The sequence below is a fragment of the Nyctereutes procyonoides genome, unplaced genomic scaffold (genome assembly GCF_905146905.1).
Source record: "Nyctereutes procyonoides isolate TBG_1078 unplaced genomic scaffold, NYPRO_anot_genome, whole genome shotgun sequence".
Lineage (NCBI taxonomy): Eukaryota > Metazoa > Chordata > Mammalia > Carnivora > Canidae > Nyctereutes > Nyctereutes procyonoides.
This window is the reverse complement of record NW_026575159.1, coordinates 28716033-28741979: the sequence shown is the minus strand read 5'-3', so window position 1 is coordinate 28741979 and position 25947 is coordinate 28716033. Positions and strand designations below refer to the sequence as shown.

Sequence of the window (25947 nt, the reverse complement as noted above, 5' to 3'; positions counted from 1 at the left end):
AGATTTGCTCTAAAGCCCAACAGGGATCCATGACTTTAGAGAACTCCTGCACTTACTTATTTATTAATTTTTGTACTTATTATTTCATTCATATGCTTCCTCCTGCCATATTCCAAGCAGTTTCCCTTAACTAGCTTACTGATGATTTTATTCATGGTGTACGGGCCTGTTTGTTCATCTGTTCTTGCACTCTGTCAAGGAGCCAGTCAGTGGACACCTACTGAGTATCTGCTTTCTGCAGGGCTCTGTTTGGGCCCTTGACTGAGGAACAAAGCTGCAGAAGGCAGCAGGAATTCTACCCTCCAGGGATGGGGAATTTAGGAGGAAAACAAGTATAGGAACCACCACCCTGGTGGGTGACATGCACAAGGCTGGCTGTGTGTATAAATAAAGGGCCCCAAGGATGGAGCAATGAGCTCTGTGAGAGGCATTGATGGTTCTACCAAGGAACCAGCTTTGAGAAACACAAACTGTAAGTTCCTCAGACTAAGAGGTGTAGAAAGAATGCCCCATGCCCCATGCAAGGGGTCAGCATGAGGAAAAACCCATAGACCTTGGGAATCTCATTCCATTTGTTGGAGACTTGATAGAAAATTCTCTATTCCTCAGATTAGCACATCTCAAAGGAGTATCTGAGGTCTAAGGCATGGCTCTCGGTTCCCCAGTCCCACCTCCGATCTCCAGTGCCACATCCCAGCTGCTCATTTCCTCCTAGAATATCTTTAAACATGTGGAAATGTATTCCCATTTCAAGAAAGTCTGATTAGAGGCATGTCCCCCACTCACATTCCCTAAGTGGTGTGTGGAATGGTTCCTGCAGGACCAGACATTACCTTCCTCCTCTCATGCCCCACGGCTTTCCATCCACATCTTTTTTTTTTTTTCCATCCACATCTTTTATGGTCTAGGTGGTTACTAGGTTCCACTGTGTGGCTGGAGGTGAAAACCTGTCACTTGTTCTTCAATCATTCACTAATCCATCCATTCATGATTTATTGAGTGCCAACTAGCACCTGCTAGGGGCTAAAGATAAAATAGTGACCAAGAAAATAGCCCTGGTGTCATGGGGCATATATTTTATCATTAAACCAATACATTTCAATGTAGTCAAAAAAATAAATCAAGTACATCCTATCACTGAGTGTCCCACTGTTACATGCTCCGCATACTCATCTATAAGAGGCACCCGAAAAGTCCATAAGAGTGGGACCTGGCACCCCTGTTGGAGGTCCTGTGAGGCTACCCTGGACCCAAAGCGGAAGAGAATTCATGGCAGGTCCCCTCTGCAAGACTTCTCTTGCTTCACCATTGTCCAGAGCAAGGCTCCTACACAACCTTCACACAAGCTGGAGATTATTCCCTGGAGGGGAATAGACAGGGGAGGCCTCCCTGAGAAGTCAACATTAAGCTGAGACCCCGGTGCTGATGATCCAGGCATGCCAGGAGCTCAGGAGAATGCATCCCTGGAAGAGGGCACAGCAAAGATGAAAGCTGTGAGGTGGGAATGAGGTGATGTGTCCCAGCAGAAGTGATAAAGCCAAGGGGACTAGCACAGTGAGTGGAGGGAAGGAGCAGAAGGTGAAGTTAGAGAGGTAGATGGGGCCAGACTTGGTGTTATGGGACCCGGGAGGGAAGGCAGAGCTTATTCTTGGGTTACGGGGAGCCATTGATTTTGCCAGAAAGGTGGAAGGGCATGATGTTTGTCTTAGATTTTGTTCCCCACCCCCCTTCAGTCTATGGGCTTCTCAGGGCTGGAGTTTCCTCTGTCTTTGCAACACCAGTGCCTGCCATGGGACTCCATGTATGACACCCGATGCGTGTGGGCAGATGGGACTTAGTTGGTAAATGAACAGCTGAATTTGGAAGCCCTCCTTTTAGGGGCTTTGTAACCCCCTTCTTTCCAAACAGAAACGGATATCCCCAGTGTGCCCTGTTACCCTTCAGTTACTCTGAGCCCCGGCTCCCCAGTGCCATCACGGTGACTATGAACACTTGATCTGTAATTGCAATCAAAGAGACCCAGACCAGCTCCTGTTAGCTGCGCTGGCTGTCTTCTGACAGCTGGCGCATCACCCCTCTCTGCCTTTCCCACCTGCTTTGGATGCCAGAGCGAATTGCATCCTTACCTTCTGGTTTCTGTTTGGGCTCAGCGTGTGAGAGGCCTGGTGGTGATTGGAGGAAGGGAGGAGAGTGTGGCCAGAGACTCCTTCCATGCTGGCTCAGAGAGGGCTGCCTGTCCCATGTGCTGGAGCCTGCTTAGGCTAGCTTGTGAGAGCCAAAGGTACACGTCTCTTTCTAGCTCCTCATTCAAGGATGTCACATGGGTGGCTGGAAATCAATTCTGGTGGGAATATTTGCACCATTTGCACCAGAGGAATTGGCAATACTGCAAATTAGGGTTTTAAATTTTCCTTCTGAGAGCCAGATGTTAAACATTTAGCCAACATTTCAGCTTAAGGCAAGGGGCTCACCTCATGTAGCTTTCTCTCCAGTTCTGATAACCACTCCCTCGGCCTGCTTCTCCTGGTCCAGGGTAGCACAGATGTCCTGCTGACCAGCCCTGCCACACTGGCCATCCTCTCTGGTTTTCCATAAATCCTCCCCACACCATTGTGAATCATCCCTTTTCCTGGGATGAACGAATTCTTCATTCTGAGTGGATCATCTGCTCCCTTCACAAACCCAGTTTAGGAAGAGATCCCTGAGGTTGTTTTGAGTTGTTAAGGAACTCCAAATTAGGCTGTGCACTCACACTTTGCTTGCCCAGATTCTGGCAAGAGAGCATCACTTTACCTCTCACGGGCCATCATCCTTTGGCACGTTGACCTCAAAGCCGTTCCAGGCAGCAGTCATGTTGGGAGGCTGGGTTTGGACATTGCTCAGATGTCTTGGTCATCTTCCATCTCAATTCCAGCACTCGCTCCTGCCCCTGCAGTTGGTAGACTTTCCCAACACCCAAGTTTAGCTCGTGTGAGGTTGTAACAAGCCTTGGTTTTGAGATTGAACAGGGAGTCCATGTGACCGTACATATTGCTTCCTTCTTCAGCCAAGTCATTCATCTCTATAAGCTAATAATTTATTATCGTGTTGAGGTAATCCATACAGCAGCATACAATGCTGCAGTTAATCATTATATCCATATCAGTGACAATTAAAGTTAGTTAGATATGTCCATAAACATTGTATATCAAGAATGGATACATTAGCTCTTTTCCAGGGAATATCTGTCTGTGTTTGGCAGCCAAAGCACTTCCAATAGCCACTTGGCCAGAGTTCATGTTCCTGGGTGCACACAGCCCGTCATTGTGAACAGCAGACACTTATGTAATGGCTTCGCATCAAGCACAGTATTGCACGAGCTTTGGGAAATGCAGATATGAAGATTTTGCCCACACCGTGAGAGCACGGGTCAGTGTGGGATGGGACTATGGACAGAAGCCATTGCTGCTTAAGGCATAAGATGGATGTTTTCATGATAGTTGCCAAGAGTGAGTGTAGAAGTGGGATGACTATTTTATTTATATACACTCTGCAATCACTCAGAGGATTTGGGAAGGCTGACAAAATGCATGGAATAGTAAAAGAAAAAAAAAACAATAACAACAACAACAGCAGAGTGAGCCAGAGTAGAGGAAAAATACAAAAAGGGGGCAGAAACGCCTGGAAGTCTGGGATGAATGTCATAGACCAAAATATGCAAACATGGCGCTAAACGTTGCTAATGGCAGCCAACACATCCAGCCCTCAGCTTCCCAGCAGCCAAGGCAAAAAGGACAATTACTAACAGCAAGATGCTTTGTGCCCTGAGGAGGACGAGGAACAGATTATATCGAAAAGCGTTTATCAATCAACAAGATTGCATTTTTATAGGCTTAAAAATGAAAAGCATCTCTCAGCATGGGATTCCGTACTGTACTCACACCACAGAACCCCCACAGTACTTGTTCAAAATGCAGCTACTCAAGCCATCCCAGACCTAGTGAGTCAGGCAGAGGGGACAGGGAGTTAATATAAAGAATTTTGAATTTGTACAGAATGAGTGGAATTTCCGCAGGAGACTGTGAAGAGCTTTCGAGACCAAGGGTAGCGTGTTGAGCACAGGGAAATGCAGCGAAGTAGATGGCAGATCTGGGGAGGAGAGCGTCGTTTCCAGTGGGGTAAGAGGTGGCACAGGTGTGTGGCTGAACAGGAGAGTTAAAGACACATCTCGGAGCACCATGCGTGCTCTGCTGAACACCATATGTTTACCTGTTCTGCAAGCAGGAGGCGCCCTTGGGAGTCAGGGGGAGGAGAGCTAGAATTCCAAAAAGTCCATCTGGTGGAAATATAGAATGTGGAGCCCAAAGCCCCAGGGCATGGAGGCAGTGCTGTGGCCCATGAGAATGCTGGTGAGCACCAGTGCAGAGGCAGCAACAGTGGGCACGGTTGGAAAGGGTGAGCTCTGTTCCATTGGGAGGACAGCCCATAGACTGGGGCTTAGGTTAAGCAGAGGGGATGCAGCACATCCTGTAGTCAAGAAAGTTCAGTGGGAGTTGACTGTATGGTTTGGCCATGAAATGGGCTTGGGGTCCATTGACAGCCCTGGGTAGTTAGGAGAAGAGGCATTTCCTTTGGGAAGTGTTAGGAATTCAGATTGAGTCATATTAACATCCTCAGGATTGTAACAGGAATAGAACCTTGTATTTATTAGGTGTGTGTTGTGTGGCAGGCGTTGTGTCGAGTGCTTTCTTGGAAGATCTCGAATCATTGCTACAGTACTGCGATGTGTTTTACTGTGCCTGTTTTATAGATGAGGATACAGAGGTGTGGAGAAAGGAAGTAATTTGTGCAAAGTCATGCCGCTCGGAAGTGGGAGAGCTGAGATTTGATCCCAGGCAATCTGAGCATGACGCCTGTGTTTACAAGCAATATTCGGGCCTCCGGTGTAGAGTCAGTGCGGGGGGGGGGGCAGGCCCTCAGTAATTTAGAAATAATAACAATAATTGATATTTGTTGAGAATGATCTTTGTTCATACGCTATGTTCAGCCCGTGGTGTGCATTTTCTTAGTCACACAATAGCAGTGCTGTCTAAGGAGGAAGAGTAACATTTCACCCTCATTTGGCAGATGAGAAAATCAAGTTAGAGAGGTTGATTGGCCCAGGGTAGAACCAAGAATGGCACCCATGTATCTTAGCTCCCATGCCGCCTTCTTTCCCGCCCAGCTGTGATGCAGCTCAAGAGAGAACCTAAGAACGGAGGGGAAGATGTGAGAGTCACCATGATGAGGGGTGTCAAAACCAACCAGGGAGAGAACACACAACCCAACAACACAGATGAGACCATCAAAATAGGCCACAGCAGTGGACAGACCCTTGACCAAATCTGGACTGTGGGACTCATTCACCACTTCACCGTGGGGAAGTTGAATTGGGAATTCCCTACTACCCTGAGCCTCAGTGTCCTCACTTGTGAATGGGGACAATATTTTTGAATCCATAGTTTTATTCACATTGAGTAACAGTATGGGCAGTGGACTGCGACATAGGAACTCCTCTGCAAATACTAGCCACTATGTCCAGAGCTACGCCAAAAGCCTTCCTGGTGCTAAACGTTGACTCTTAAAGGGAAGTGATGTCTTTAGCCAAGTAGGACGGAGCAGTGGAAAGACATGTGTACAAGTGTGTGTGCATATGTGCATGTGCAAATGTGTGCATGTGTGTGCACTCTTCTGCATGAATCAATGTGCAAGTGTGTGTGTGTGTGTGTGTGTACATGTGTGTTTGGAGGGAAGGGAAGGCAGCCAACAGCCAATGGTGAACTCAATGGTTAGAGAAGCCAGTGACGTCATTCTGAAGCATCTTGGAATTCAATTATTGAGACACCAGTAAAGTCATAGCCAGGCTCAATCTAGCCCCAGCTCATCCTGGCCCGGGATTCCTCTCCTAGTTCCAAAGGAATTGCAGCAAGTTTAAAACTGGAACTTACAGTGGATTTTTGCTAGCCAGCATGCTCAGGAGATGCTTAGGCGGGCTAACTTTGCCAGTCTCACTTCCTAGGAACGGGTGGCAAGAGGCTCAGCTGCTTGGGTTGTGTGTACGAAGCAAGGTTTGTGATTATGCAAAACAAAGCTAGAAGCGGAAGTTATTCATAGCACTTGGATCCAGCAAAATGTTAACTTTTAAATGCTTTTTTTTCTTTTGAACAAATTTTAAAACCCCAGGGACCTAAAGATAAATTCCACCCATATGTCTCTGCCTGAGTTATGCTTAACCAGGAACGCGTTTCCAGAGATGCCTTTGGGTAAGAGATTTCCACCGCTGTGGGATGAGGACATTTTGCAAAGAAACAAAAACTGAGAGGAATGGGGGTGGAGAAGAGCTTTATTTATTCCTCAGGATACATTAATACTTTCTATGTGGCAGGCTCTATTCCTGGAGCTGGAGATCCAGAATAAATTAAGACTACTCTCCCTTAATGGTGACTGATTACTGTGGACACGAGGCAAGAAAATGGCCAAGGGGGTTTAGCCACAGGCCAGATGAGGATTGTCAATGAGCACCGTGAGCCTGATCCAAACGAAACTTCCCGATGCCAGCCCTGCATTGCCAGATCCAGGGATTTTTTTATTTAATAGAAGCTGGAAACTTGCAATAGAAATGTGAAGTTGCCTGATTTTTTAATGTTTGCAATTTGTGAGTTGCAACTTGCAGCTCTGTGTGGACTGAACAAAATGTATCTGCAGATATAATTTGGCTCACAGGCTTGCAGGTTAGGAACCTGAAACCATTGTAACAGGAAGCATTGAATGCTGAGATAGAAATTAGAGACCAGGGGTTTGTGTTGCAAGGGAGAGAGGAGGGCTCAGGCCAGCCCAGGCATAGGGGGGAGCCCTAGTCCTGGCCCAGGTGCACTGTGTTGACCTGGGTTTCTCCGCTGAGCTGGGGCAGCGGTGGGACCTAGTATTCGCCAAGCAACCTCCCTGGAGATGGGGGGATGGTGTCCAGTGTGGAAAAGAAGAATGAAGGGTGCCATCTTTTAGACACTTGTGGGAGGGATGCCTGGGTGCCTCAGTGGTTGAGAGCCTGCCTTCAGCTTAGGGCATGATCCCAGTCCTGCGACTGAGTCCCGTATCAGGCTCCCTGCAAGGAGCCTACTTCTCCCTCTGCCTGTGTCTCTACCTCTCTCTCTCTCTGTCATGAAGAAATAGACAAAATCCTAAAAAAAAAAAAAAAAAAAAAAAAGATGCATGTTGGAAGCTGGCAGTTAAAACAAATAGATTCCTTTGCCAATTGGTGAAAAATGGAAAGTCAAGAATAAAAGCAACTGTGGATAGGACAGGACATGCCAAAGTGTCTCGAGGTGTAAATGGTTGAATGTAAGGGACCTCAAGACAACAATGAAAGATCTGCCGTCTTAGGAAGCTGAGCCACCTTGCAGAGTAACTTCACTCTCCTGAGCACCGCAACCTCCTCTGGACACCCGGACAGTAGGACCCACCAGGCGGGGGTGCCCGAGGGCAGAGACGATGTCACCTCTCACATCATCCCATCACTAGCCAAATGGGATTTCCTCTGAACGAGTTCACAGCTCCCCCAGCCCTTCCCAGAGCAGGTGCCATGGAACGCTCCCATCCCACCTAAAAGGATCCCAGATCAAAGCTGTTTTGGGGAGAGAAGGTTCTCAAAAGTCCTGCAATACAGCAAACTTGTTTAACTTTTTTTTTTTTTTTTTTTTTTTTTTTTGCAAATTGGCTTTTTCCCCATGTGTGACCACATAAATCCCCTCCTGTTTTCCTGGAAGTACTCACAGGCCCTTCAACCAGAATTCCAGAGAACGTGCATGGGAATTCTGCTTGACGAATAAATGATGTCAACTTTGTGGCGAGATTCTTTTCCTAAACTTTGAGAAATAGGTCAGCTGCATTTCTCATTTGGGCCAGATTTGACTCTTCAATCCCTTGCGCTTTGTTTCTCTTGCAGGTGGAAGAGGCGTTAAGTGAAGTTGATTTTCAGCTCAAGGTGGATCTGCACTTCACAGACAGTGAACAACAGTGAGTGTCCCGAAATCTCTGAATCGTGGTGGTATGGATTCCTTCCCCCAACCCTACTCTACCCCTGGGGCACCTCGTGGCTATGAACCCCAAAACATCTCTCAGAAACCCAGTTCCTGAGACACTGCAGTGCCCTCCACTGCTGCAGCCCACCCCGCCACGGGGCTAGGAGTGTCTACGTGGTCATTTCAGACTGCCCGCATTTTAGGCAGATGGCTCAAGTGCTGCACGCACAGAAAACACCTGCCTGCTTGCCCTAATTATCTAGCACCTTCTCATGCCTGACACCTCCATTCATTTTCAGTGCAGCATTAATTCGGTCTTTAAATTAATGACCCTGTGAGGTGGTAAGTCTCAAGGCTCCTTCTGAATCACAGGAGGTTTGGCCAAGATTCTGCATCTTTGTACTAAATGCCTGCTATTGTGTTTCGACTCTCTGAAAAAGGAAAATCCATTTATTTTGTAACCTGCTGATTAAACAGGCAGGAGACAGGCACTCTTCTTTCCCCATAACTGCTTCCTCTCATCCTGTTCTGGGGCCTCCGCCTCCTCCTATTCTGGGTGAGCTGTCAGCCGCAGGTTCTATCCGGTCAGAGATAACTAGGCCCTGTTTCAAGGATTATAAGTCTATTCGAGGATATTTCCAAAACTGCAACCTCTCATCCAGTTTATGATCTCTTCCTTGCTCCCTTCCCTTCCTGTTTCTACCACCACCCTGAGCAAGCTCTGGGCTTGCTCGGATCTGGAAGCCCCCAGGCAGGGACAGTGTGGTGGTTGGGGCAGCACGGTGGGTGGCTTCATATTTGCTCCTGGCCCCGTCTCTGCCCAGGTGTGTGGATCTTGCAGAGTCAGGTGCGGTAAGGAGGAAGGAGATAACAGAGGGCAAGGTTCATGTGGGATAGGTTCCTTAGCAAGCAGGACTTTCCATATAGTAGAGGCTGAATTGCTAGGTTCTTTGCTCTTGGGGTATCCCTATACATTGTGTGTGGATCTATCCATAAATTAGGCAAGCTCCCTCACTACCCCCTCCCCAATCCTGCAGTGCTTTGATATAGTGATGCCTCCTATGGCTGGTTCATTCACCCCTTGCAGGAAGCTCTTCTGGCATATTCTTCTCCAAAGAACCCATATCTGATCCTTGGGAAATGAACAAAGGCACTTGAATCCTTCGCTGATGGGGCCTCCCTTCCCCCTGCAGTCTTCTTCACTCTTCCTTTGATCATTGCAGCCACCCTCAGCTTCTCTCCTGAGGACTTCTACAGGATGAGTCAGGTACAAGGACCTATGTTCCCCTGATTCTAGGGGACACAGGGCAAGCTCATTTGAAGATCTCTTTCATTAGGCTTACAGTTATGGGGAAGACACTCCTTTTTCCTCTGTGCTGTTAGCAGAATCTCAGGGAACTGTTCTGACCACTCTCCACAAATTAATCTGCACGTCTGGTGTCTGTACTTCTTCAGCAGTTGCTTCACGTTCTACTATGGAGAATGGAGAACCAGTTGGCCGGGTGGTCTTATGTTGGCAAGACAGTCCCTCAATCCCTTCCAAATCCAGACTCCCTATTGGAACTTTCTCCCTTTCCTCAAGGGCTGTCCCATCCCCAAGATGTGTCTGATTGTTATGGGAGTTTCCATGACACGAGGAGTAGAATCAGATGGGATTCTCTGAGTTGCCCATGACCTGATGTGTCTGCACATTGAGAATGGGCATCTGCTGATGTGCAGATGGTCATGTCCAGTCTCTGGGCAGTCAAAGTATCTGTCCATGGTCTTGCCATGGTGTCTGGGCTCAATATCACAGATTCCTCATTTTTGTCTGGACCCAAGCCCCTCTGGCCACCTGCTTCCCTCATCCTTGCTGTTTACTCCTTTGTGAGATGGCAGATGCTTGGAAAAATCTTATTTTCCTCATACCATTCCCAGGATTTGCTGTTCTAGCTCCATATTGAACTCAGCCCCTGTAGGAGGCTGGCTTTCTTCCTAACCTATAAAATCAGAAGTGAAGCCCCTCTGTCTGGTCTCATATGCCTCCTCCACCATCTGCGACTCCTATCATTCACCCACTTCGTTAACCCACCCTGCCTTACCTTCCTCTGCCTGCTTCCTTCAGAGACATTCATCCATTACTCCATGGTGGATGTTTCTAAGGCATCAGAGAACTCTGCAAGTCAGCCCAGAAGTCCTTCGCCATCCATTCCACCAGGCAGGCTGAATGGTAGTCATGGTAGACCCAGAAAATGAGACCATCTTGCCATCAAAACAGTAGTCAACAGAGATGGGCCCAGCATGTATGAAAATCAGCAGTGCAGGCTCTGTGCTCATCAGCCATGAGATGCTGGTCAGGTCCCTGAACATCTTAGCGGCCTCATTTATAAAATGGACATTGTTATACAATCATGCCTCCGAGGTCTGTTATGAAGATTAACAGAGACAAAATCTCAAGTGTGTGGCCTGCCAAATCAATGCCTTCTTCCTCTCTGTGGCTTCCTAAATGCACATGGGGCCAGGCTCCCCTGTGTCCCTTCCTCGCTGTAATGCAGAGTGCTTAATAACAATCAGAGCAGGGCAGCTTCATGGAAGAGAAGATTAGCTAAGAGGAGCAGGAAGCCAGAGACTGCGGAAGAGTTCATAATGCCATATTTTTTCATTTTCATAAATTGGGTTTAAGGATGATACAGAGTCTGTAGCCCATCCTGGGGATGGACATAAGGCTTTGAAACATGCCCCACACAGATGGCTTCTTTAAAACCAAGCAGGCCAGAGTGGAGACCAAACTAGAGAAGTGTGGTGTGGAATATTAGGGATTGGGGAGGCCCCTTGACACCCATCTCCTCCAGTGGTCCTCACTGTGGGTAGGGCGATTCTGTGTCCCAGGGACATTTGGCCACATCTGGAGACATTTTTGATTGTTACACTGGGGGTGGTGCTACTTGCCTGTAATGGGTGGATTCTCTGGATGCTGATGAACATCCTGCAGCGCACAGGACAGCACTCCCTCCCCAATAAAGCATTATCTCATCCCCAAAGTCAACATCACCCTGCTCTAGTCTACCCTTACACCTGCACCTGCTATGTGGCACAGGCCCACGAGCGTACGCCTCCACGGGGACAGGGAGCTCCTTCCTTGCCATCCGATCCCATTCCATCCCTGGACAGTTCTGCCTATGAGGAAATTCTTCTTTATTTAAGGAACAAGTCCTTTTGGTGTGCCTTCCCTCGCTTGCCCTCGATTTTAGTCCTTGCAACCCCTTAGAAAAATTCTCAGTCAGGATGACCCTTTGAGATCAGATAACAAGACTCTTCAATAAAGTCATCTCTTCATCTCCAACTAAACATCAGGGCTCTTTCTACGTGTTTTGTGGGTTTGTTTGTTTGACTTTTTTTTTAGTTCCTTTATAAGAACACAGACAGCGTCTTCTCAGTGCTCTCAGGTTTTTCTCCATCCTTTCAAAATTGAGAAACCCATGAACTGAGTTTTATCTCCATTGATTGGCTCTAGCCATTTTAGAGAACAAAACAGCTATCACCTCCTTTAGTCTGAGGTCTTTACTCCTATTAATGTGGCTTAAATTCTTCACATTTTTGACACCTTTGCTACCCTGACATGTACTTCCCCTCCTGTTGTTGTTTGAGCCTAAGAATATTTCTGTGATTCCTACAACCCTGTGACCAAATGCATTCTAAGTAATAGAGTCCAGTACTGCAGAATGGACTGCATGGTTGGCTTTATCTTATGACTTTGAACAAGTCAGTTAACTCAGGCTGGCTTTACTTCCTTATCTGTAAATACTAGAAAAGACCTCATACGATGGTCATACGGGTTGCAGGAAAAGCACTGGATTCAGTTCCTGGTAAGACCTCAGCAAATTGTTGTCAGAATTAAAGTGACTATAAATGATAATGACTTTCTGAGGCTCAGAGGTGTGCTCTTAGCCCCTTCCCCATCAGGTTTCTCCCAGGTAAGAGAGGAGGCCCTGTTTGTGGTCTTTTATGGAGTCACACTGGGCTGCAGCGATTTATATACTTGGCATCGGTTTGCATACAAGCTGTAAGCAGCAAGGATTCCAGGAAGCATAGCCTGTTGGGCTGGGTCTTGGGAGTTTGCTCCCCTTCTACTCTCTGTGTCTCATTTCCCCATCTACAGAGGAAGGAGAAGCCTGTCCTCTGACTATTCTCTGAGCTCTCTGCTTTACTCATGGAAGTAGAGCTTCCCAAGTCCCAAGTGCTCTGGTTCAGAGAAACTTGAGAGAAGCCGAGTGACCGGTTTCTAGAGCTTGGGATTAGCACTGGAGGAGCTTCATTTAGAGCAGAATCACCCCCGTTTTTATCATCAGAGGCTTGGTTGGACCTTGCCTCCCAGCCAGTTCATCTGTTAGGAATCAGACTCACACCGAGGACAAAATGCTGGAGCAAAGGTAGAGGAATCCTTGATGAAAGTGGTCAGACTTTTTAACCAGTATGACTTGGGACTCATTTACTCATTTGGGCAGACACTTATTCCTTTTAATAAGCAAACATTGGGCCAGACTCTGTAGTGTGCTAGATAGGATGCTAGGTGGTGGAGATAGAAAGGCGAATCAGTCACATTTCCTGGTCTCAGGAGGCAGAGACCTCGTAGAAAATACAAACTTACAAAGGGAGTGCTGTCCTGGCTGTGGGTGGAGAGAGATGAGCAGGGAGGGAGGCAGGCAGGCTGGGAGGGAGCTCAGGGTGGCTCCAGTGTTGAGATGAGCCTTGAAATGCATCTGGGAGTGTCTCCACCACTGGCCCGACAAAGGGCTTGGTGTCCCTGGCAGCAGAGCCTGAGCCCCGGGGCTGCCCAGAGGTAGCTGTGTGATGCCTCCTGAGTTCTTTTTCCTCTTGGGTGCTTAAATTCTTCAGCTGCCGATCATGGGAGAAATGATTTCTACCAGACAGGGTGATTGTAGGGATTGAATAAGATGATGTGTGCGTGGTGGTTGGCCCCAGGGTGAGGCTGTCACGCAGACCTGCCTGGGTGACAGCAGGGATGGCCTGCCATCACTCACGTGTGCTCGCTCACTTGCCTTCCAGGCTGAGGGACGTGGCGGGGGCACCTCTGATCAGCAGCCGCACGCTCGGCCTGCACTTCCACCCCCGGAGGGGTCTGCACCACCAGGTCCCCGTCATGTTCGACTATTTCCACCTGTCAGTGATCTCGGTGACCATCCACGCTGCCCTGGTGGCTCTGCAGCAGCCCTTGATCAGGTATGAGGTTATGGATAGCATCTGAGACGTGCGGGGGTGCCGCCCTGTATTTCTTGTTCTGCTCGGTCCCCGGTATGGTCCAGGGGCACCAGGCTGGCCGGGATTGATGGGCACAGACCAGAGGAGTGTCTCCCAGGCCTACAGTCTAGGCTCTGGGCCTCCTTCATGATCAGAGGAGAAGTGGGCAGTGGGTGGGAGCCGTGGAGAGGGCTTCAGGAGGGCACAGGGTTGGGGTGTGCTGAAGACCTGCCAGCGGTAGATCAGATCCTGACTCGATAGGGGTCAGACCCACGCACCTGCCAGGCTTTGCTTTTTCTAACTGTGCCTTGTCTGAGAAGTCCCCACATGTCCCTGAGACACACAGTCTTCATCTGTAAACCAGGAGCGCTCATGTATCCCGTGACTCTTAGACGAGGATGTGGCCAGGCCCCGGGGCAGGGCTCTCTTTTCTTCCCTCTCCCCAGCTTGCTCTTTGTTCAAAAGCAAGACCACCTGTGTGGCCCCATGTTTTCTCCAGTCAGTGAAACCCCATAAACCACTGAGGTTTCCTGAATCCCACAACTGCAGGAATGGAGCTGGCACGTTGCATTATGCACCTGACATGGCCAGATGTGTACACGGGATCACTTCAGAACCTTGCCCATGCACTGGGAATGGGCTGCTCACATATGCAAAGGGCCATTCGGGGAGACAGTCTTGCAGTGTGACATCTCAGGAAGGAGCTGATTTTCCAGTGTTCCCTTTCAGGACAGCTTCTGGGACTCCCCAACTGGGAGTTCAAATGACTGTGGGAGAGACTCCAGTCCCACTGAGTATTGGGTGAGGCCCAGGCTCTGATCGCCTCCTGAAGTCACCGAGTAGGGAAGGAGGAACCCGGATCCTAGCCAGGTGATTTGGCCAAGAGGTGCTGTTCCTGGCGGCCTTCACTCCATCCCTGTGGCCCTCGGCCGAGCTCCTTCCCAGGCTGCGTTTGCTGATGGGGTCAATTCAGACATTGACCTTGAATGGTGGACCTGATGGCTATGTGTCAGATCAACCATCATCCCCAAACTGAGAAGTGTCACCTGGAGATCAAGGCTCAGTGGGCTAAAAAACATGGTGTCTGGGAGAAAGGGGCACTACATAGGGCGAGCCTTCAGCAGTATTGGGTTTTGACCTAGGGAGAGCCCACGGCAGGGGGTTAGTTCAGAGCCCATGAATGGAGCCAAGGCCACTGAAGGCGAAGAGAGCTGGCGTCATGGGTTGTGCATGTGGAGTGCCTGGCTTCCGGCATTCTACAAGTGAGTGTAGACATTCTCCTGCCTATCGAGGATTGAACTCCTCCATGAAAACCAGACCCTGAGGGAAAAGAAGGTGCCTCTGTAAGGGAGACCATAAGACTATTCACTGGTCTGTCTTAAGGGCCTGCTGTGCCCCAGGAACAGCATTAGGACATGAAGAGTATACTAGAGAGACACTGTGATAGACGATTCCCTCGAGGAGTGCAGACTTGGATGGAGGGAGCCCATCTGCATTTATGGCATCATCATATGGCAAATGCTGCGTTTGACAGGAAACATTGCAGAATCAGAGGAAAGCAGACCTGGATTTGGGAATTTGCAGGAGATATAGAATCCAGAAAGCCGCAGAGGGTATGATGATCCTGCTAAGGATGTTCCCTGGCTGTGTGCTCACTCTAAGGCTTGGCAGAGAGTGGCCTTGGCGCAGACGTGAGGACACAGTCTGTCTGCTGTCAGCGACACAGGGCTGATGGCCAAAGGTGGTGTCCTGTGAGTGGCTGGCTCTCCACTGCTAAAGGTGAGCTGAGAGCCCGGCTGGGAAAAGCAGAGCTCCCTGCAGGCAGTTCTGGGTTCCAGAGATGGAGCTCTTGTGCCTCAGCTACATCAGAACCCATCCTGATGTCTAGCACCACCAGGTAATTGCTGGAGATTCTTGGAGGGGTGTCTAACTTCTCTAGACATCTGGTTCAACATTGAAATAAAGGAGGAAGGAAGGAAGGAAGGAAGGAAGGAAGGAAGGAAGGAAGGAAGGAAGGAAGGAAGGAACTTACCAGAATTAGCAGTGATACTAACCCAACGGAGATGAAGGGGGTGAGATGAAGCACACAGTCAGTGCCAACATATGGTGAACACGTGCTTGATTAGTGGTGGGTATTAAGCTTTAGCCATTTCTGGAAAGGCCGAGCCAGGAAGCTCTGGGATGAATGGATCAGATCTGGGACCCTAAAAGGCTTAGAGCCCAGCAGGGCAGAAACACATTTAAGTGTTTAAGTCTAGATCAGTATGCAAACCACCCTGGGAGCATGATGTAGGATGGGCTTAAAAGGGTTGGCTTTGGGGTGCAAGGGATCTGGGTTCTGGGTTCCATTTTGAGTCTCCTGCTGATTAAGCGTCTTAGCTCACACAGGTGACTTTTCACCTCCCGGGGCTTCTATGTCACTACATGCCAGGAGGTTGTTAGAAGGGTTAAATGAGATAGTACATGTCGTCGAGCCCCTGGCCATGCATTCAGTTGATTAAAATCTACACAGTGCCTACCGTGTCACAGGCCCCGATCTCGGCCTCCTGGCTAGCACCCAACAAGCACGTTCTGAATTGAGAAAACTTTAAGTGTGGGGAAGAAATAGTTCTGCTCAGGGGAAACCAGGATGGGCTTCAGAGAAGAAACAGCCTTTGAGTTGGACACAGGGAGATAAACTGGGGTGGGTAAAGCTCACATTTAACAATGTGACTAATAACACATTACAGACTTGAGAATCCATTTACTGTCGAAGAAGGAAGCATGGGAGGTTTTGAGCAGGAGCATCACCTCCTGAGAGCTACACCATGAAGATCCCTCTGGTGGCCAGAGTGGGCTGGGCTGCAGGTGACATCAGGGTGGAGGCAGGAGGACCAGCGAGGGTCCAACTAGGAGATTCAGTGTTCACGTTGACCTAAACAGCTGTGAGAAGCAGGTGTCACTCCTCCTGCTGCTGGGAGCCTTGATACGATCTAACGAGGAATTGGGATCTGGAAACTCCTCGTAGAAAATGTAACCTGACGGAAAGAGCTCCTTGCAAATCTGATGCAGCAGAGAGGAGCCCACATAGACATTCAACGTCAAAGCCTGCTTCTCCAGGGATGGGGGTAAAAATAGAACTGTCTTCTGTTCTCTGGATTCTACAGGAAGGATTTCTATTAGTTCGCTCACAGTGGCTGAGAGCAGAGGAAACCCTTTAAAATTATAGGAAATACCTGTCAAATAGGGCAAGCTCTGGTTTTTCCAGAAAGGTGAGCTTTGCAGTGTCAGTTAAAACCAATCAGGAAGATGCAGGTGTGAAATTAAAATGTAACCTCAAAAGGCCTCCCGCCTTTCCTGAAACACCCCGAAGAAGAGAATCTACTTTTTAATCCTTAAATGGCAAGAGCTGGATTTCGGCGTGAGGGGTTCAGATCCACTGGGAAAGCCAGGTGAGCCCACAGTTAAGTAAAATAACCAGTGACTCCAGTTATTCATTTGCATCCTGCCCCCGAACGTGCCCTGAGCATCGCTGCTCATGGCATGTATTCTCTGTTTACCCCGAAACGTCCCTCTTATCCATTTGTAGCTAAACTGCACGCTCGCTTTACATCGCCGCTCCAGCCACACGAGAGTGATGATTATATTACACCCCGTGATATTTGTGCTGTTATCAACAGTAACTATCTAAGCACGGTAATGATGGCGTTCGATTTTATTATATTTGTGGCATGATCGACAACAGCTGGAGCATTTATGGAATCATTACCGTTTGCCTGATGCTGTACTTAAAGCTGTGTTGGGCTCATCTCGTGGGATCCTCAGGGCCGCCGGGGAAGGTGCTGAGACCAACCCTTCCCACGTCCCAGCCCCTCAGAGGCACCCGGAGCTTGTGGGCGCTGCCCCTGGGCTTCGAGCCCGCCTGGCTGTTCTCCACGAATGGGTCCTCCTTCACCCGGTTGGCTCCAGACGCTGCTCTTCGGTGCTCATGGCTCTGAGTTCACCTTGCCCCTACTACGCCTGGCTCCCTCCCTAGGCCACAGTGTCTTCGCAGAGAGGCCCATGCCTGCTGCACCCGCTGGCCTCCCCGCCACCGAACACACCGCCGGTTCGGCCACCTAGCACATATTTGAATAAATGAATTAAGTAGAAATACAATAGGAGCTTAGGGAAGGGAGGAGGGTTGAAGGAGCTCACTCCAGATTGTACCCCGAAGGGAGTAGAAGCAAGACCCAGATGGTACTGGATGGAGCCCCCCATCCTTCTGGCCTGGAGCCCATCCCCTTGGAGCCCTGCCTCAGTGTCTCTCGGCAGGCATGTGGTCGGCCTCTAGGATGTGTGCCATTTTCCTGCCAGGATCTCATGCCGGGTGCACCACCTAGGCCGGGGCAAACTATGCCTCCTAAATGCCTTAGCTCCCAGTGCCCCACTGACAGCCCCGAGGGGCTGAGCTCGTGGCATCATCCCTCTCTTGACACTGTTTTTCTCCCTCTCCAATCCTCGTGCCTTGCAGTTTTACCCGTCCGGGAAGAGGCTCCTGGCTTGGTAAAGGCGGGCCAGACACAGGACCAGAACAGTCCAGCCTCTCTCTGGAAAACCTGGTCTTCGGAGCCGGATACTGCAAGCCGACATCCTCAGAGGTAAGGTCCGCACAGGGATGTGGCCCTGAGGCCACACTCGGCTTTGCAGGGCGTGGGGTGTGTGTCCCTTCCTCTCATCTGCCCATCCATCCCTGCCTTCTTATGAAACCTTTCCTGATGCCGGCCTTGGGGCAGACACTGGCCCTAGGGTCCTCACATGCGTCTCTTCTGTGTGGTCCCCTGTGAGGGGCCTCCCTTGGATGGCATCATAACCTTAAAAGCCTGTTGGCCTTGAGCTGTTTTCAAAACCTGGCCCCATCTCTCACTTGCTCACTTTTCTGGGTCTTAACTCTCTTCCCTGCCCCGCCCCGAAGGGTGAGGTCATGAAAACTTAATAATCTTCTGGGGTCGTGTGTGTACCCGTGGCTGTAATGGATTTAAAGTTCCTAGCCCAATGCTGGTACTCAGTAGGTGCTCAATAAATATGCATACCCTGACCTTTCCTTCATTCTTTCTTCCCCATCAGCACCCATCCCTACCCTTCTGTAAGGTGCACGGCTTTGGCCACACTCAGCATCGCTCTCCCCCTGTCTCTCCTGAGCCAACACAGGAGCATTTTTATTAGGGACCTGCTCAAAAATACCCAGCCCACGTTAGCCCGGCTTCTCCAGAGAAACAGAAACAGCAAGAGATAGATGGAGGAACAGATTAGAGTATTTCCAACAAGCATTGACATATTTATGTCTACACTATACATATACATGAAGATCTGTTGGACAGAATTGGCTCACGTGGTGAAGGAGTCTGACAGGTCCCAAGACCTGACCCCCTGCCAGCTGGGACCCAGGAGAGCCCAGCTGGTGGTATTCCAGCCTCAGCCTGGATGTGCAGGCAGGAGAACACTGGTGCCCCAACTGGAAGGGAGGCAGAGAGAGGACATTCTCTGGCTTAGCCCTTTGGTTCTGCAGTCCTGGCTGGTTGGGTGATGGTCACCCATGTCGGGAGGGCGATCTGATTCAGCCTCATCCAGACAGTCACTCCCAGGATCAGGTTTAACCAAGTGTCTGGACACCCTGTGGCCCATCGGGTTGACACTTTGAACTACCATCCCACAGCCTATAGTATAAGTGTGGAAGGCTGTCTGCACTCAGCCTGCCCCCTCTGCCCCCAAAGAGGCTGCCCACTGTGCTGTGCAGCCCCACTCCTGGCTCACAGGGTCCAGCATATCCAGTCCCCTGCTCTGCTGGCTCTCTTATGACATCACCTCTCCTAGCCTGAGCCCCAGCCAGGGAGGCCAGGCTGCAAAAGCTGCCCTAAGTCACATGTCCATCTGGGCCAGACTTCTATGTCACGTGTCCTCATGTGGGGAGCTGAGGAGAGAGCTGCTGTGAGCCTCCTGCGGGACAGGGACTGGTGCTTTGAAAGGAGCAGACTTTAAAGCCAAATAGCACTTCGTTGAAGGTGGACTCTAGCGACTCGTGGATGTAGGATCTCAGGCAGCCACTGAGCCTCTAGAACCCATGTCCTTGGTGATGACACTGGACCCAGCAGGGAGTGGAGGCCAGGGGACCAGCCAGCCAGGCAGGGGAGGTGGGTGTGTCTGTATTACCTCATGCACACAGATGGCTTTAGGCTCCAGTGTAGGACTGGGAGGCCAGGACTTCCTGTGCCCTCTGCATCCTCAGGGCCACCCACTGACCCCTCCTCCTTAGCAGATGCTGTGTGCTTCCCTGGATCGGCCCCAACCCCCTGCTACAGGCCTGGCTCCAGACTGCCTGTGGGTGGGCTGAAACCTTTGTTGTGACCACATCACAGCCCCGCTGCACCCTCAGCTGGGTCCTGCTTCCCTCTCCCCTACATGTGCTGGCACAGAGCCTCCCCAGAGATGGACCTGAAAATCTCCAGCTCAGACCATTTTCCAGGTAATTGGCATAGGACATTAGGGAACATCGGAGGCCGTAGGTCAATTCAAAGCATTTTTGATGCATATTCCAAGACAGGCCTTTTGCTGGATCCATAGGAGCCTGCGAGGACGATTATGATATAGCGTCTCGCAGAAGGAAGTCTAACGCACATCCTCTGAGAAGCAGTCTCTGATTTCCTTGGAAAAGGTTCTCTCTCCAAAATACTTCCTCCAGGCTTGACTCTAGGCAGCTCAGACTCCTCCCCTGGTGTCTGAACGTCTGGGGACAGAGAGCAAGCTCACTCAGCATCACAAGCCCAGGCCCGGCACCAGGCAGGGCTGCCCTTGGAGACCTTTCAGAGCCCTAGACCTGGGGTGGGCTGGGGCAGAGAACATGGACCCTGGCATCCGAGAGGCTGAGCATGACCCAGCCAGATCCCTGCCCTTGAGAGAGTGTGATGTGGTAGAGAAAAAATTATGTATGGTCTCAGGCGCCTGCTGTGCTCCTCAGCGCCATGTGACTTGGGGGAGTTGACTCACCCTTGGAAACTCAAGTTCTCAACTGGAGAATGGGATAATACCTGCTTTTAGAGAGGATCTCAGGAGTTAATATGTATCAAGACAGTACAAAAATAGACCCATAGCAGGCACATGATACAGTATAGTTTTCCCCCCCTTCTATTTCTTTTCTTGGCTATTTTTGGGGATGTGTGTCAAAGAAGACATCCCTGTCTTTTACAAGAGTCAGATAAAATAGCTTATTTGTGGGTGCTCAGCAGTGAACTTGCTCATGGAGCTTAGCTCAATGGGTTATTTTCAGGACCTGATTCTTTTCCTGTGTATTTTCCATTTGGGTCCCATCCAATTATGCAGGCTCAGTGCTGCGCACCCACCCCGTGCCTTCCCACCAGGCAAGGGCTGCCAAGCAGAGAATAAAATCCACTCCCCCTTCTTCCCCTAGGAGCTGCGCATCCAAATCCCCAAGAAGCCCAGTGCATTAGCAAATAACATGGGAATCCGCGCAGACTGCAGCATCAGCTGGAAGGATTAGAGGCCAGGTGTTCCCTTCAAAATAAGCCTTTCCATGCAAAGATGTTTGCAGAAACTAGAGTTCCATAGCAAAACGAGCTGACCATGTGAAAAAACATGGGAGGCGAGGGTCTCCTCTCCAGTAGCCAAGCCCCTCCCTCCACGTAGGCAGCCTCGCTGGAGGTGGAGCCTCTGATGTAGACTTGGAGCTCACATCCCCTCCCCATCACAAGCCAGCAGCTTTGCCCTGTGGGAATTATTTTCCTTCTCTGATTTGCAGCTTATCTGTCAAAAAGGGACACTAATGCCTGCCTTGCAGGGTTGCTGAGACGATTAAGTGACATAAGCATATAAAAGCCTGGAGCCTAGAGCCTGGCACAAAGTGATCAGTAAAACCCTCTGTTGGATTATTTTTCTTTTGGTTTATCCACATAATTAAATTGAATGTCACTCCAAGAGCCCCCATGGAGTCTCATGGGTAGGACATCAAACAGAGGGTCTTAGGTGTGCTTTTGTTCTTGGCTTTGGCACCAACCTGCTGTGTGACCTTGAGTCAGACACTTGCCCTCTCTGGCTCTCTGTTTCCCAATGTGTAGAACGAGGATTGGATGAGATTGTGCTGGGCCCCCTCTCCCCACCCAGCATTCCCTGTCCCTGCCTGGTGCAATTGGGGGCATTTGACACATGCTTGATTTATTAGTCCAGATTCTCTAGAGAAACAGAACCAGGAGGATGTTTCACACAGATTTATTTTAAGGGGTTGTTTCGTATGATTATGGAGGCCAGCAAGTCCGAAATCATCAGGTTAGTCCAGAGACTAACTCCAGCTAGAGACCAAAGTACGAGCTGCAGTTTGAGCACAGAGGCAGTCTGTTGACCCAATGACCAAATTATTTCTTCTTGTTGGGTATGGGAGAGGGGGGATCAGTCCTTCTATTAAGATCTTCACCTGATTAGATGAGGCCCACCCATGTTATGGAGGATAATCTGCTTTCCTCAGAGTCTGATGACTTAAATGCTAATCTCTAAAACATAACTTTATAGAGACATCTAGAGTAATGCTTGACCAAGGAGCTGGGTACTGTGGCCTGGCAAAATTGACACATAGGAGTTGCTATCACACTTAATAATGTTGGGGCTCTGGCGGACGCTCGTTGAAGATCAGGAATCCAAATCCAAATCCAACAAATCCCTTTTTCCCTCCAGGTATGCCACACCCTCCCAGTGTCATTGAAATCGTTGGGTCACTCTACTGCCCGAGGGCAGGATAGCAGCCTGGTGGTGAGGCACACAGGCTTGAGGACTCTCCTTGTCCTCAGAGCTCGGCCTCCCCCGGCAGGGACATCAGTGTGCTTGTGCTCATGCATCGGTCACATAGTAGGCCTCAACTGTGTGCTAGCACCTGTGTGCTGCAGGGCTACAATGAAAGCACCTCTGTCTCCCCTGCAGTGGGTCCTGGGGTCTAGCGCATGGGACAAAGCAGGAGCTGAAGCTTTAAAATTGTGCAGTGGTGTGTAAAGTGAGGTCAATCATTTCACATCGAATGTCTGGACACTTGCTCTCTTAAGTCGTGGGTGCACATGCACTCCTCGACCACCGAGGCACATTTCCTTTTATAGAGAAAGGACCTGGGATAGAGGTTAAGTTCAAGCTCACAGCCTTGCAGCCTCTTGCGGTCTTGACACCCATTCTTCAGCCCTGAAGGGTCTCGTGGGGGACCAGGGAAGGGGCACTGACTCCTGCGCTGCGGGGCCGGCTGTGGTTCTGTTCTGTCTGTGTGCATGCCTGGGGCAGTGCACATGCACGAGTGTCAGAAACCCATGGAATCCCAGAACTTCCAAATTCAGGAGAACAAAAGCCCTTGCAAGTAGACTGTCAGGCCTTTCACTTTCCAACAGACGTGGTCTAGCTGGCACCTTGAGTGTCCCTGTTCCTGGGGTCACTGTGGAAATCGCAGAAGTTGTGCTAGGGGCGGGCTGTGCTTTGCAGGGCAGATGAATGTGTCTGAGATGCATGTGGTGGCTGCCAGAGGAAAACCCCTCTATTGTCAGCGTGACTTCGAAGGTGCTTTCCAGACCCAGGAGCATGGCACTGAGAGAAAATTCTAGATCACATTTCTGGAGTCACTTCCCTTTTAAGTCGGATTGCCGAGAATTGCAAAACGGCATCTTCCTGGGAGGGAATAACATGCCCACAGAGGTGAAGCGCTGAGCTTCACGAAGCCTCCTGTGCTGAGCAGCCCCTCACTCAAGGCAGGCATGTGTCTGGTGGGGTTTGGGGTGTGGAAACTGAGGCACAGGGCTGACTTCCAGACAGACGTCTATCACCTCCTAGGCTCACCCTTCTTTTTACCTCTTTGCCTCCCTTTTTATTGGGTTCCTTGTACTTCACCCTTGCTTTAAACTTACCCTTGCTTGTTCCTGTAAACATCCTCATATTCCTTTCTTGGGGATCCAGAGTCCCAGAGCGAAGGACAGACATTCATTATTGCCATTAACACGTCACTGTATTACCTCTGGATTGTGACGTCTCCATGAGCAGAGATCCTGCCATTGGCCCATTTGCTCATCAGATAGCCTACAAGCACCTATTAGGTCTCGGACACGAGACAAGGAGTTGGTGACAAGTTGCTAATGGGGAAATGCAGCCTCAGCCCCCACCTGGTGGGGCATCTTCATTTCTGTCACCCTTGGCACCCACTTGAGCTGCTTGCATGCTGTAGATGCTCCCTCAGCGTTGGAGGTATAGATGAGGTGAGATGGTATAGCATTAGGTTCTTTTTATTTTTCTTCATTTTCATTTTATTTTTTTAAGATTTTATTTATTTATTCATGAGAAACACAGAGAGAAAGAGAGGGAGAGAGAGAGAGGCAGAGACACAGGCAGAGGGAGAAGCAGGCTCCATGCAAGGAGCCTGACTTGGGACCCGATCCCGGGACTCCAGGATTATGCCCTGGGCTGAAGGCAGGCGCTAAACCACTGAGCCACCCAAGAATCCCCCCATTAGGTTCTTTTTTTTTTTTAAAGATATTTATTTATTTATTCATGAGAGACACAGAGAGAAAGAGAGGCAGAGACATAGGCAGAGGGAGAAGCAGGCTCCATGCAAGGATCCTGACTTGGGACTCCATCCCAGGACTCCAGGATCATGCCCTGGGCTGAAGGCAGCGCTAAACCGCTGAGCCACCCGGGCTGCCCCATTAGGTTCTTTTTAAAAAGATTTTATTTATTCATGAGAGACACACACAAAGAGAGGCAGAGACATAGAAGGAGAAGCAGGCTCCCTGCAGGTAGCCTGATGCAGGACTCGATCCCGGGACCCTGGGGTCACGACCTGAGCCAAAGGCAGACCCTCAACCACTGAGCCACCCAGATGTCCTTATCATCAGGCTCTTGATGATGTCTGAGGAGTGACCACGGCCATCGTAGCCCTCAGACACAGTAGACAGGACACGGCCATCACAATACTTGAAGGACCAATGAAATGTTTTAATTTCTTGGAAAATCAAGACAAAGTATGTATGGATGGACAGATAGATGGTATATAATTATATCAATGCAGTCATGAAAGTAGAATTTTAAGTTTATATTTCTTTTATATTTTCTAACAGATGAAAAGTGCCTGGGGCCCATCAAAGGCATAAATTCGGCTCTGGGAACAATTATGATTAGCCCTCATTTTTACTTCCTGATTAAATAAGGTCTTAAATAAGACCTAAATAAGCAGTGCCCCGTATACCTAGACAATTTTCCTGTGGTGGGCAGGTGCACGCTTAGAACTCAGCTTCCTCCTTGGCCCCAGCGTGATGCCTGCATGGGGAGTGTGTGGCACGAGCAGTAGTGTGGTGGTGAGATGCTTGAGCGCAGAGGAACAACCGTTTGAAATTTGTGAGCAACACGCTGCCAGGTTAACTACCTGGGGAAGAATCAGAACTCATCAGGGAATCCCAATAGTTATTTAAAGAAAAACATGTTTTATCGCTTAAAAAAAATGGGTTTAATGATGTCTGCTATTTCAGCAATTAAGATGTCAAGCATGGTCGTACTTATCTTCTCCATGAGAATGAGATCCTCTAACACTTTCTCATGTACGTGATGATCTGATTTACTATTTTTTTAAAGATTTTTTTATTTTTTTATTTTATTTTATATTTTTTAAAAGATTTTATTTATTCATGAGAGAGAGAGAGAGAGAGAGAGAGAGAGAGAGAGAGAGACACAGGCAGAGGGAGAAGCAGGCTCCATGCCGGGAGCCCGACGTGGGACTTGATCCCAGGACTCCAGGATCGCACCCTGGGCCAAAGGGAGGCGCTAAACCGCTGAGCCACCCAGGGATCCCCTGATCTGATTTACTAAAATCTTGCAAAACAAACAGCAAGTTGCTACCTGACACAGAGCTATGACAGGCTTTGACTCCCTGGCATGTTGCATTCGTGTGGGTATGAAATTCCATGGGTCATTTCCGCAAAAGAATATAAATCCGTGAAAATGGGCTTTTCATGCAAAAGTCTGCAGTATTGCTTATTTATGCCCCATCCTTTTCATTAGCGAAAACCGCCTTTATCATCACCTGACTTTGGGGGCCTTCTTCCTCTCCGGAGTTTCTGGGTGCAATGGGATGTCAGGGGGCAAGGATGGGCCAGAGGTATCCCTTCCCAGCCTGTCCTGTGTCCAGTGCAGCTGACACCCCGTGGACGCAGGCTGAGTGGTCACCAGGTGAGGGGGGCAGCAGGGCACTCAGGCAAGAACACTGGGCTCGAGTACGGAAACCTGCAAGGCAAGGTCAGGTTCTTGTGGCCTGTGAGAGTTCAGCAAGTCATTTGGCCACTCTGAGCCTCTGTTTCATCTTCTTTTCTTAGAAGGGAGAATGAAACGTGTTTACCCTGTAAGGTTTGCCTGGAGTCAGGAGGGGAAAACTCCTTCGTCCTTTAGGGATCCCTCTCTCTCCATTGCCTTCCCCCTGACCCAGGGGTATTGGGATGACATCACCACCCATCCCACTGGCCTTCTTTTTTTTTTTTAATAAAGTAATTTTTATTGGTGTTCAATTTACCAACATACAGAATAACACCCAGTGCTCATCCCATCAAGTGTCCCCCTCAGTGCCCGTCACCCATTCACTCCCACCCCCCGCCCTCCTTCCCTTCCACCACCCCTAGTTCATTTCCCAGAGTTAGGAGTC

The 25947-nt window shown here is 49.5% G+C and overlaps 1 protein-coding gene across 1 annotated transcript in view; it reads left to right on the top strand.

Moving 5' to 3' along the window:
• FAM135B (family with sequence similarity 135 member B) overlaps positions 1 to 25947 on the top strand; it is a 179625-nt gene that overhangs the window by 83029 nt on the left and 70649 nt on the right. Inside the window, exons 4-6 of the mRNA XM_055314296.1 lie at positions 7961 to 8031; positions 13083 to 13256; positions 17767 to 17893. Coding sequence (XP_055170271.1) covers positions 7961 to 8031; positions 13083 to 13256; positions 17767 to 17893 — 372 coding nt within the window. The remainder of the gene's footprint in view (positions 1 to 7960; positions 8032 to 13082; positions 13257 to 17766; positions 17894 to 25947) is intronic.